The following is a 10863-nucleotide window of genomic DNA, read 5'->3' as shown; positions in this document are numbered from 1 at the left end:
AGCAGTTGGCTGGTATGTTGTGATTTATTTATTTATTTTATTTTTTGCCGCCGAAAAATACATATATTACAATACTAGTAATAAATAAATAAATTGATATTTAAAAAGTTTTATTACAGAATAATGTAAGTTTAGTGATATTAAAATTAAAATTAGTGGTGTAACTAAAGTCCACAAAATATATTGTATTCCATTGTAAAAGTGTATAACCCAAAAGAGAAAGAAAAAAAAAAGCTCCAGTTGTAATCTAATCTTGATATGACATTGACATCCATAACTAAAAAAGTAAAAGAAAATTTAAAATTAGAATATTAAGATGAATTTTATTTCTTTACTTAACCGTTATTCCCATTTATATATTCCGAACGTTTCGCAATTTGTATTCTCTCTCTGGCTCCAAATCCCCAACAAATCTGTTCAGATTACAACAACAACTAACACATAAAGAGATAAGAAATAGTACGTTAGCGGTGGTTGCGGTTGTGGTTGTTGTTCATCATCTGAATTGTAATTTGTAAATGGAAGGTGATCATAATACTGATGACATCTCCGCCGCTACTCCAAGGAATCTCCTCCTATCGCCACCGTCGGAACAACCTTCCTCATGGAGACTTAATATCGATCATTTCCGACTCCCGCACACGTCATCAAATACTAATTCCACCGGTCCATTTTCCGCTTTCCGCCACCTCTTCCGCCCTACTCCACGTAATCATTACTTCACCTCTCTTATTTGATTTTACTGTCGTATAATATATTTGATTATTATTATTGAATAAATAAATAAATCCTGATATATATATACGTATATATATGCCACAATACCATGACTTCAAATTTCAAATTTATTCATTGTTACTGGTGTTGTTTTTGGTTTTAACCAGAATTATTCATCTATTAATGAAATTACTAGTCTCATATTTCAATATTTTTTATTTTATTTTTATTATTTGTGAAATTGAATTTTATAAGTAGGTTTGGAATATTAATGAAATTACTAGAAAGAATTTCTTAATTCTTTCTAGGATTAAAATAAAATAAAATTTGCACTTCTAGCAAAAAGATAATCGGCTTTTGTGATCAAAACTAGACAAAGTTTAGATCTTTAAAACTCACATGACTACACAAATAAGGAAATAAAATTGGTGTATATTAGACATATATTGCTATCCTAAACAGGGGAATATATTCTGTAGTTTGGAAATGTGTTAATTAACTACACAAGTTTATATACTGAATTTTATTGGTAGGTACATATTGATTTATGTCTTTACATACTTATAGATATTGATGATTGGTAAAATGGAAACTTTTATTGCTTACACGATTAGTTTTCTCTTCAGGGAAACGCGGAAAGGTTCAAGAATACTACAAGAAACAGGAACGACTCCTCGAAGGATTTAATGAAATGGAAACAATAAATGAATCGGGATGTGTACCTGAAGGCCTAACTGCGGTTAGTTTGCTACTCTTTATCATTTTGATTCACCCTTTGGTTGTAGTATTTGGCAAAAGTGTATATTGAAATGGATACCTTGACCTAGTGTTACTGAATCCCACCAAACCCCAAGTAAGGGTTTGATGCTTGTAAAATACTTCCACTAATAGCCCATATATGACGGACGGAGGATCGAACCCGCGCCAATATTTGGCATGGGTTTCATATATGGGGCCCAGCTTTAAAGGCAATTGGTAACACTGATCCAAAGGGCTTTTGGCCTAGCGGTATCAAGGGAACTCATCAACCTTGAAGTTGTGAGTTCGAGTCCCGTCGTGGACAAAGAAGGTGTGTGTGAATGCTTTTCAAAAAAAAAAAAAAAAAAAAATGGTAACACTGAGCCACTAGCTCGTTGGTTTGGTTTTAGTATTTAGAAATGGTCATAGGGATATAATTACATCATGTAAGAGATGTTAAAATTCAACTTTTTGTTGCAGGATGAAATGAAGAATCTTGCTAAGAGTGAGAGACTGGCGATCACTATATCAAACGCGGCTAACCTAGTCCTTTTCATAGCAAAAGTCTATGCTTCAGTCGAAAGCAGATCGCTTGCTGTAATTGCATCTACTTTGGATTCACTCTTGGACTTGTTATCTGGATTTATTTTATGGTTTACTTCACATGCCATGAGAAATCCTAATCAGTTTCACTATCCAATCGGAAAAACAAGAATGCAGCCTGTTGTAAGCTCTTCCCTCTTTTAGATCACTAACTTCATTGTGTATAAAACTCTGTAATTATTAACAAAATTGTAACTTTATATGTTTAGTTCTTTACACTAATTATGTTGGACTGCAGGGTATCATTGTTTTTGCATCTGTAATGGGAACTCTTGGGTTCCAAATATTACTCGAGTCTGCCAGACAACTTATTGCCAAGGCAAGTCCTCATGTATATTGTTATTATCATTTTACATTTGTCACCAAACTTTATTATTTTATATTAATATAATATAAGTATTTAATTTTATTTAAAATTTGGTATCAGACTCGCCCTGACACGAATCGTGATAATGAAAAATGGGTGATTGGCATAATGGTGAGTGTCACAATAGTGAAGTTTCTACTCATGGTTTATTGCCGGAGATTTAAAAATGAAATAGTGAGGGCCTACGCACAAGACCATTTCTTTGATGTTGTCACCAATTCTGTTGGATTAGCTGCAACTGTTTTAGCTGTTCGTTATGAGTGGTGGATTGATCCTCTGGGGGCTATCATTGTGAGTACATGAACAAACACAAGTACTTTATTTATTTATTACCCTTTTTGGTTACATCTTTTTAACAAACACATATTGATTGGTTGTTGCAGATAGCACTTTATACAATCAGCACATGGGCAAGGACAGTTATGGAAAACGTACGGTCGTTAATTGGGAGAACGGCTCCACCTGAATTTCTAGCAAAACTGACTTATTTGGTATGGAATCATCATGAAGAAATAAAACATATTGACACAGTGAGAGCGTATACGTTTGGTTCTCATTATTTTGTGGAGGTAGATATTGTGTTGCCAGAAGATATGTTGCTTAACAAAGCTCATAATATTGGAGAAATGTTGCAAGAAAAGCTTGAACAACTGCCTGAAGTTGAACGAGCCTTCGTTCATATTGACTTTGAGTTCAGTCACAGACCTGAACACAAAGCCAAGGTCTAGATACCATTTTACACTATCATGTAACACTTTTTATCTGTTTCAAGTAACCAAGCAACAAAACTTCTTGACCACACATGTTTTTATAGTTAGCATTGTGGTTGCATAATTTGGTTTGGGTTCGATTAGACGTTTATTTGGTTGACATCATTTGTGATGATATGGATCACAACTTCCTCATACCATTGTTAATGAAAATATCGTTATTTGTTGCTAGTTGTACATCACATTTGTGAGATTGAGTATTGTTGATGTTGTTATAGTAGCACACAACTTATCTGCTAGTTTTTCTTGGTGAAGGTTACCCCGAAGAACAACAAAACGTGTAGTCGTACATAGTCTGTTAGATGAATTCCCGGGATGGGTAAAAATCTAAAACGATAAAATGCATATAAACATGTTAGTTATAGTTAGACGCTACTACAGTATATGCTTACACTGTGTATACTAGTTTTTTAGTGAATGAATGAGATGGAAAGAGAAAGAGAAACATGATGGAAAGGAAAGTTGTATCGATTAGCTTAGTAGAATGATAATTGATAGAAGAAAAGTAAAAGAAAATAACTAACATAATTATAATGAAGATAACTATCAAACGAGAATGATAATTGATAGAAAGTAAAGTTACGTGAAACGTTATTAAGTTTATTAGTTATTGCAAACACAAATCATTTAATTTTCTTCCAAAGAACTAAATGAAAAAACATTTAGATCTTAATGATACCGCGACCCGCAAGCGCATGTCATACGTACGCGGGCAAGCACTAGTATGCGCAAGCGCATGGAATCTTTGCGGTATGCGGTAGTGCATTGAATACTTTGTTCCCGGAATGGCGGTTACTTGTTGACCACGTTCGGTAATCTTTTCTACCGGAATGCGGTATATCCGAGATACGGGGAGTTGGTTATGGAAAGGATTACCACAATCACGGATGAATCTAGAATTAGGGTTTGCCTATATATATACTAACACTAATCGTCATTCTTAAGATCATCACGTAACACATCTTACGTAGCAGCCATTATCATCATCTCTCTTATCTTCTAGGGTTAACAGATTAGTTCTTTTACGACTGTTGCCTACAACCTTACTTAGGGCCTTTAGATCGACGACTGTCATCAAGGGCAGACTTAATCACTTAGCCACCCCGCCGACATCATCATGTCGGCCAGGGTTATTCACGGTAGCCGGACCGGAGAGCTAAGTTCTAAGATCCTTAAACCTCCTTAAACGTGTTGAGCGTGCATATTTACCCTTTTGAAAAATATACGCATGATCAAGTGGTGCTTTCATTGAGAGTCGAATTAATTCAAGACGTGTTTAATTTTTTTTTCTTTTAAGTTTTGAATTATAAAGCTCGCTACTCATAAATCTATTCGAATTTTTTATTTCTTAACAGAATCATGGTTTCCGAGGAGTCATCGGAACGTACTCAAACTGATATTCAGAACACGTCGTCTGGTAATCAGCACACACAAGCTATGACTACTGGGGCGGGATCTACGTCTTACCCTCCACCTGTATCCGGCAAGCCTTTTCAGAGGTATAAGCCGATATACCCGGATGGAATAACACCGCCAAGGGCGAATTCACCAGTTACAACCACGCGGCTAGATTTTTCCGCAATAGATCCAAGGGTTATCTCTTTGGGTACTAACGGCGAAACCATGGGGCCGCATGTAGTATATTGCGGCCAGATGCCTATTTACAGTACTACGATTTCAATACCTATGCAGTCGCAGAGTGGACAACAAAATTCATCGTTTACACCATTGCAGCCTTAGCAACCGCCTCGTCCAGTGTCACAGTTTCTAACCCCTGCGGATACGCAGGCATTACTTAATAGTTGAAGATTCGGTGTCATTCCAGACGCAAACTCGCATTGGACACCGCCAACTACAGAACAGCAAAGCACTGCGCATATGGTAGGGCTCTCAGCAGCATATTCACATGTCTCGCAGCCATCTGCGCCACAGGCTTCGGTTCCCTTTCATCCGCTACCTGTATACTCTGCGCCTTCAGGGCTCCCATCTTTTCCAATACAATAGCCTTGGTTATACGCGCAAGTGCCAGGGCAATCTTGGCAAAATGTTCAGGGGCAGGCGAATCTTGCGGGACAATTTATGTAGGCCGCACCCCCTGATATGGTTCACTTATTTTCAAAACCTGATTTTGTTCAGGATATGATGAAGCGTTTCTTCCCAGGGCTCAAGGGTGACCCTGTTAAGCCACCCTTTGAGCTACCAACCACTTTTGATAAGTTCCCTCCGCACATAACTGCATATCCGTTTCCATCAGCACCAAAGATACCTCACACGCTAGGTACCTACAATGGCTTGACTGATCCAGATGATTTCCTGCGGCGTTTCGAGGGTGCGATGCGCACCCAAGGATGGGTGGATCCAATTGCATGTCAAATATTTCCCATGACGCTGCAAGGTATTGCGCGTGAATGGTTCAATAAGCTTTCAGCCGGCAGCATAGCCGGGTTCATGGATTTACGGACAAAGTTTTTGTTGCGGTATCAAAATCAGAGGCCGCGCAAGCGTACTCATATCGAATGTCATGATATCGTACAGAAATCCAAGGAATCTTTGGGTGAGTTTCTTACGAGATATACTAATGAGTGCTTACACATACCAGACCTTAAGCTGGAGCAACAGATTTCTGGGCTGATACATTGTATAAGTTCAGAGCGTCATCCCACGCTGGTCAAGCGCCTGCGCCATACGGTACTAACAACTTATACTGAAGCACTTAAGGAATGCCATGATTATATGCGGAGTGGTGAAGATAATGATATTCCTACCACTAGTTCACGCAATGACAAAAAGGACGATGATGATCGTTCGTGCGATCAAAACCGCGGTAACAATGCTCGCGGAAGATACCCTAGTGGCGGTCCTATAAGAAGCGACAAGGGAAGAGCAAGTGGTAGCAATTTTCGAAACAATAATCAGCGCGGCATTAATAATCAGAACTATGCGCTGCTCAAAAGTCTGTCTAAAACACCAAAGGAGATTTTGGCCACTGAACCAGTATGCGCAACCTTTGTGGTCCCAACTCTGCTAACAGAGTTTGGTAAGCGAGATAAAATGAAGTACTGCGAGTTTCATGACGATCATGGTCATGACACCAATCGATGCAAAAACTTAATGGAACGGGTGCTGGAAGTACTGCGTGCAGGAAAGTTGGATCACATAAAACCACCAAAGAAGGACAAGGGAAAAGCTGCGGAAGAAGGATCAAAAGCCAAAACTTTTGCATGGCAGAAAACAGACAAAGCTAAAAGCGCCGATTATACTATCAATATGGTTGACGCAGAGAAAGTTGGTCAGCGAAGAAAGTACAATGACCATAAGGATTGGGACCGCACCCCAATTTTATTCCCTCCTATTACGACGATCGACACAGTTAATGAGCCCGTTATCATCAAATGTCGTATTCCTGATCGCGGGATACAGATTAAGCGCATGCACATTGATACTGGAAGCTGTGTCGACATTATGTACGATCACTGCTATCGATTTCTCCCCGCAGAAGTCAAAGCGCAGTTACGCCAACCTGATATTACGCTGTCCGGATTTTCTGGGGAAAGTTCATGGCCATTAGGTCGGATAGAGCTTGAGGTAGAGCTTGCGGATGACGAGAATCCGCAGTTGGTTAGAAGTGAGTTAATCGACTTCTATGTGGTTCGTTCAACTTCTCGTTACAATGCGCTTCTGGGCAAAAATTTCATACGACGTTTTAACATTATACCCTCAGTGGTGCATAGTTTGATTAAGTTTCCCACCAAGGGTGGAATTTTCACGATTGTGTCGCATCAATCAACTGATTTCTGCGGTTCAGTTGTGCCTGTAGACATTCCCAGCGTAGGAGAACAACTTAAAAGCAGTGCAGTCATAGCTAATCACTTGTACCCAGACAAGCGAATCAAAATCGGCGCTGGTTTGTCAATGGAAACTAAGGCTAAGTTACATGGCATTTTACTAGCTAACACGGATGTTTTCGCATGGCGAGAATCAGACATGACTGGGGTTCCGCGGGATATTGCGGAACACAGATTGAATATTAATCCGTCACTTACGCCTGTTAAACAAAAGAAGCGGCACATGGCTCTTGAGCGCAGTAATTAGTTATGCGCAGAAGTTAATAAACTGGTCAAAGAAAACATCTTGCGGCAAGTACGGTACCAAACATGGGTTGCAAATCCTGTGTTGGTGACAAAGGCTAACGGTAACTGGCGGATGTACATCAATTTTAAGGACGTTAACAAAGCGTGTCCTAAGGATAACTACCCTCTCCCAGAGATTGACTGGAAGGTAGAATCATTGTCGGGTTTTCGATACAAGTGTTTTATGGATGCATACAAGGGTTATCATCAAATCCTTATGGTCGCGGAAGATGAGGACAAGACTGCTTTTTATACACCGTAGGGTATTTATTGCTACACTAAGATGCCCTTCGAATTAAAAAACGCGGGTGCTACCTGCCAGCGCGTAATTGACGCAGCTTTTAAGCATCAAATTGGCAGAAATCTTGAAGCATATGTCGACAACTTGGTAATTAAAAGCTGATGGAATTCAACATAATAACAAGTTTCTTAATGTTAATAAAATCATGAAACCAATTCATTTTAAGTTATAACAAGCGGAAGCATAATTACTAAGAAAACAAGTTTATATGCATAACCATTTTAATTGAATTCCATATAGTTATCAAGTTATGAAATAATGCTTACATATAACAAAGAAGGAAGAAGATTATACCTCCTCTAAGATGAGTTAGGAGCTGAATTTGGACAGCAATATGGATGATAAAGATGAAGGAATAAAGCCTCTAACTTGAAGCCTCAAGCAAGTAATACCCCAAGCTTTCAATCACCAACACCTTCCTTTATGTGGTTAGGATTTTTGGACACTTAATGAACTTAATTTGCAAGCTAAAAACCCTCTCTTCTCCCTTGAATAATTCGGCCAGCAAGTGAGTAAAAGGGATAACCAAACAATTTTATTATAAGCTAGTCACTTGAAAAATGCATGAGTCAAGGTCTTGGTTTAAAGAAAAGAGGCATGCATCTTAAGACTTGTGTTATTGAGAGTAACAAGAAAAAAAGGCATGGGAGGAGTCTTGGAGACCCCCCAAAACCGTCCACCTCTTGAAGGGGTTTTTCAAAATGGTAATTTTTATAAAACTTGCATAAAACTTATTTATTTTCTTGCTACTTATATATTTTATAAACCTTTTATAAATTATAACACAATATAATTATTTAAACCTATAAATAATTAAATATAAATTATCCAAATAATTTATCTCAAGTGATAATATTTTTAGAAAACCGATTTTCTAAAGTTCAAGTGTCGCGTATTTACTTAATGATCCAATCGTTAAGATTAAATACATGTAAAGTGTCGGTAAGCTTGTTATTGGGTATGACCCGACTTGGATCATAACACATTAGCCACATTAATTTAATATGTCTCTCGGGCATACGAAATACCTTCAATCTCCCACTTGCACGAGAAACATAAGAAATTAATGCAAGTGATGGATACCACCTAACGACCGTCCATCACCCCCAATATGTTATGACTTTTGCCATTCAATAACATCATCCCTTTCGAGTTCCCATCTCGAATATGAATAGGTGAATCTTTTCATATTATCCTTTCGTCCTAGATGTCATGTTAAATCCAAGAGACACAGAGTGATCACTCTCTTCTAGATTTAACTTTATCAGGCCTTAAACATCTGACTCTCAACGAATAAGAGGGACAAATTCCATCTTGACTACATATGTCCTAAATACATACCTTGCATTATACCTGAGCTCTTCCTTATGAACTACCATATTTCAGAATAGCGAAGGAAAGAATCAAGGCATAATACCTGGTAAATATCCGAACCCAATACGTATCTCAGGTCAGAGGATACAATGATATTCGCCTTTACTCAAGATTACATGTGATCAACCACAAAGGCTCCATTTAGTAAATCTTGAGAGCGGGTCTTCCAATATTTGTATCCTACAAATATCTATGAACCTTGGTTGCAACCTTGCCCCACATTCATCCCGTGAATGTATACCAATCCAAGTTTATAATAGTCTAAACCTCACATTTGATCCCACAAATGTGATCGACTACGGAATTTAGAATAATTACTTATTCATGGATAAAATATGCAAAATAGGAACATAACTCAAAATAAATTAATACCATAATTATATTAATGAGTTTGAACAATTTCGTTCGGTTACAATACTTAAAACAGATCATGACCAATCACTAGAATATCGAAGCCCTAATGCACAAACATGTCCTGCATGTTTTGATCCATGTAAGAGCTTCGTGAGAGGATCCGCTATATTAAGGTCTGTGTGAACTTTGCGAATACATATCTTTCCCTTTTCAACTTCATCCCTTATGTAGTTGAATCTCCGCTCAATGTGACGGGTCTTTTGTTGAGCACGAGGTTCTTTGATTTGAGCAATCGCACCCTCGTTGTCACAAAAGATCTCAAGAGGGTCCTGAATGGAAGGGACTACTCCTAAGTCGTCGATGAATTTCTTCATCCATGCAGCTTCCTGAGCTGCCAATGATGCGGCGATGTACTCCGACTCTGTAGTGGATAAAGCAACAACATCCTGTTTTGAACTCTTCCAAGAGACTGCACCTCCATTTAACGTGAAGACATAACTGGATTGTGATCGAGAATCATCTCGATCAGTTTGGAAACTTGCGTCTACGTAACCCTTTACAACAAGTTCCTCCTCACCAGACCCGTATATTAGAAACATATCCTTAGTCCTTCTAAGGTACTTCAATATACTTTTAACAGCAATCCAATGACTGTTTCCTGGGTTATTCTGGTATCTACTTGTCAAGCTGAGAGCGCATGACACATCCGGTCTAGTGCATATCATTGCATACATGATTGACCCAATAGCAGATGCATACGGGACTCTCTTCATTCTCTCTTGTTCATCTTTAATGGTAGGACACTGAGATGAACTGAGAGGCGTTCCTCTTTGAATAGGTACCAAACCACTCTTAGAGTTCTCCATCTTGAACCTTTTCAAGACCTTTTCAATGTATGCACTTTGATTCAAACCTATCAGTTTCTTGGATCTATCCCTGTAGATCCTAATCCCCAAAACGTATTGTGCTTCTCCAAGATCCTTAATGGAGAAGCATTTACTTAGCCAAGTTTTAACACCTTGCATTGCATGAATATCATTTCCAAATAACAATATATCATCCACATATAGTACAAGGAACATGATAGTGCTCCCACTAGCTTTCTTGTATACACAAGCTTCATCACCATTTTTAATGAAGCCAAATTTCTTGGCCTCCTCATTAAATCGATGATTCCACATTCTAGATGCTTGTTTCAATCCGTAGATTGACTTCTTTAACTTGCATACCTTTTTAGGATATTTCGGATCAACAAAACCTTCAGGCTGAACCATATAGACATCTTCCTCAAGATGTCCATTTAGGAAAGCGGTCTTGACATCCATTTGCCATATTTCATAATCATAATGAGCAGCAATGGCAAGTAATATCCTAATAGATTTTAGCATTGCCACAGGCGAAAAAGTTTCATCATAGTCAACCCCTTGAGTTTGAGTGAAACCTTTTGCTACAAGTCTAGCTTTATATGTATCCAAGTTTCCATGTATGTCGGTTTTCATTTTGAAAAGC

At 38.2% G+C, this 10863-nt stretch overlaps 1 protein-coding gene across 1 annotated transcript; it reads left to right on the top strand.

The window, feature by feature from the left end:
• The first annotated feature begins 375 nt into the window (after nucleotides 1-375).
• On the top strand, nucleotides 376-3358 carry LOC139897759 (metal tolerance protein 9-like). Its single transcript, XM_071880452.1, has 6 exons — nucleotides 376-708; nucleotides 1344-1456; nucleotides 1936-2181; nucleotides 2297-2377; nucleotides 2486-2716; nucleotides 2809-3358. The coding sequence occupies exons 1-6, from the start codon at nucleotides 519-521 to the stop codon at nucleotides 3151-3153; spliced, it is 1206 nt and encodes a 401-aa protein (XP_071736553.1). The 5' UTR covers nucleotides 376-518; the 3' UTR covers nucleotides 3154-3358.
• Nucleotides 3359-10863: the final 7505 nt, after the last annotated feature.

The sequence above is a fragment of the Rutidosis leptorrhynchoides genome, chromosome 3 (genome assembly GCF_046630445.1).
Source record: "Rutidosis leptorrhynchoides isolate AG116_Rl617_1_P2 chromosome 3, CSIRO_AGI_Rlap_v1, whole genome shotgun sequence".
Taxonomy (NCBI): Eukaryota; Viridiplantae; Streptophyta; class Magnoliopsida; order Asterales; family Asteraceae; genus Rutidosis; species Rutidosis leptorrhynchoides.
Note: the sequence above shows the minus strand (reverse complement) of the source record. Positions and strands in the feature narration are given on the sequence as shown.

Bases quoted from the DNA above. Each gene is read 5' to 3' on its own strand.
- LOC139897759 (XM_071880452.1), top strand. From the start codon at position 519: ATGGAAGGTGATCATAATACTGATGACATCTCCGCCGCTACTCCAAGG. The intron at 1,457-1,935 runs GTTAGTTTGCTA...TTTTTGTTGCAG, and splicing joins TACCTGAAGGCCTAACTGCG to GATGAAATGAAGAATCTTGC. The intron at 2,182-2,296 runs GTAAGCTCTTCC...GTTGGACTGCAG, and splicing joins AAACAAGAATGCAGCCTGTT to GGTATCATTGTTTTTGCATC.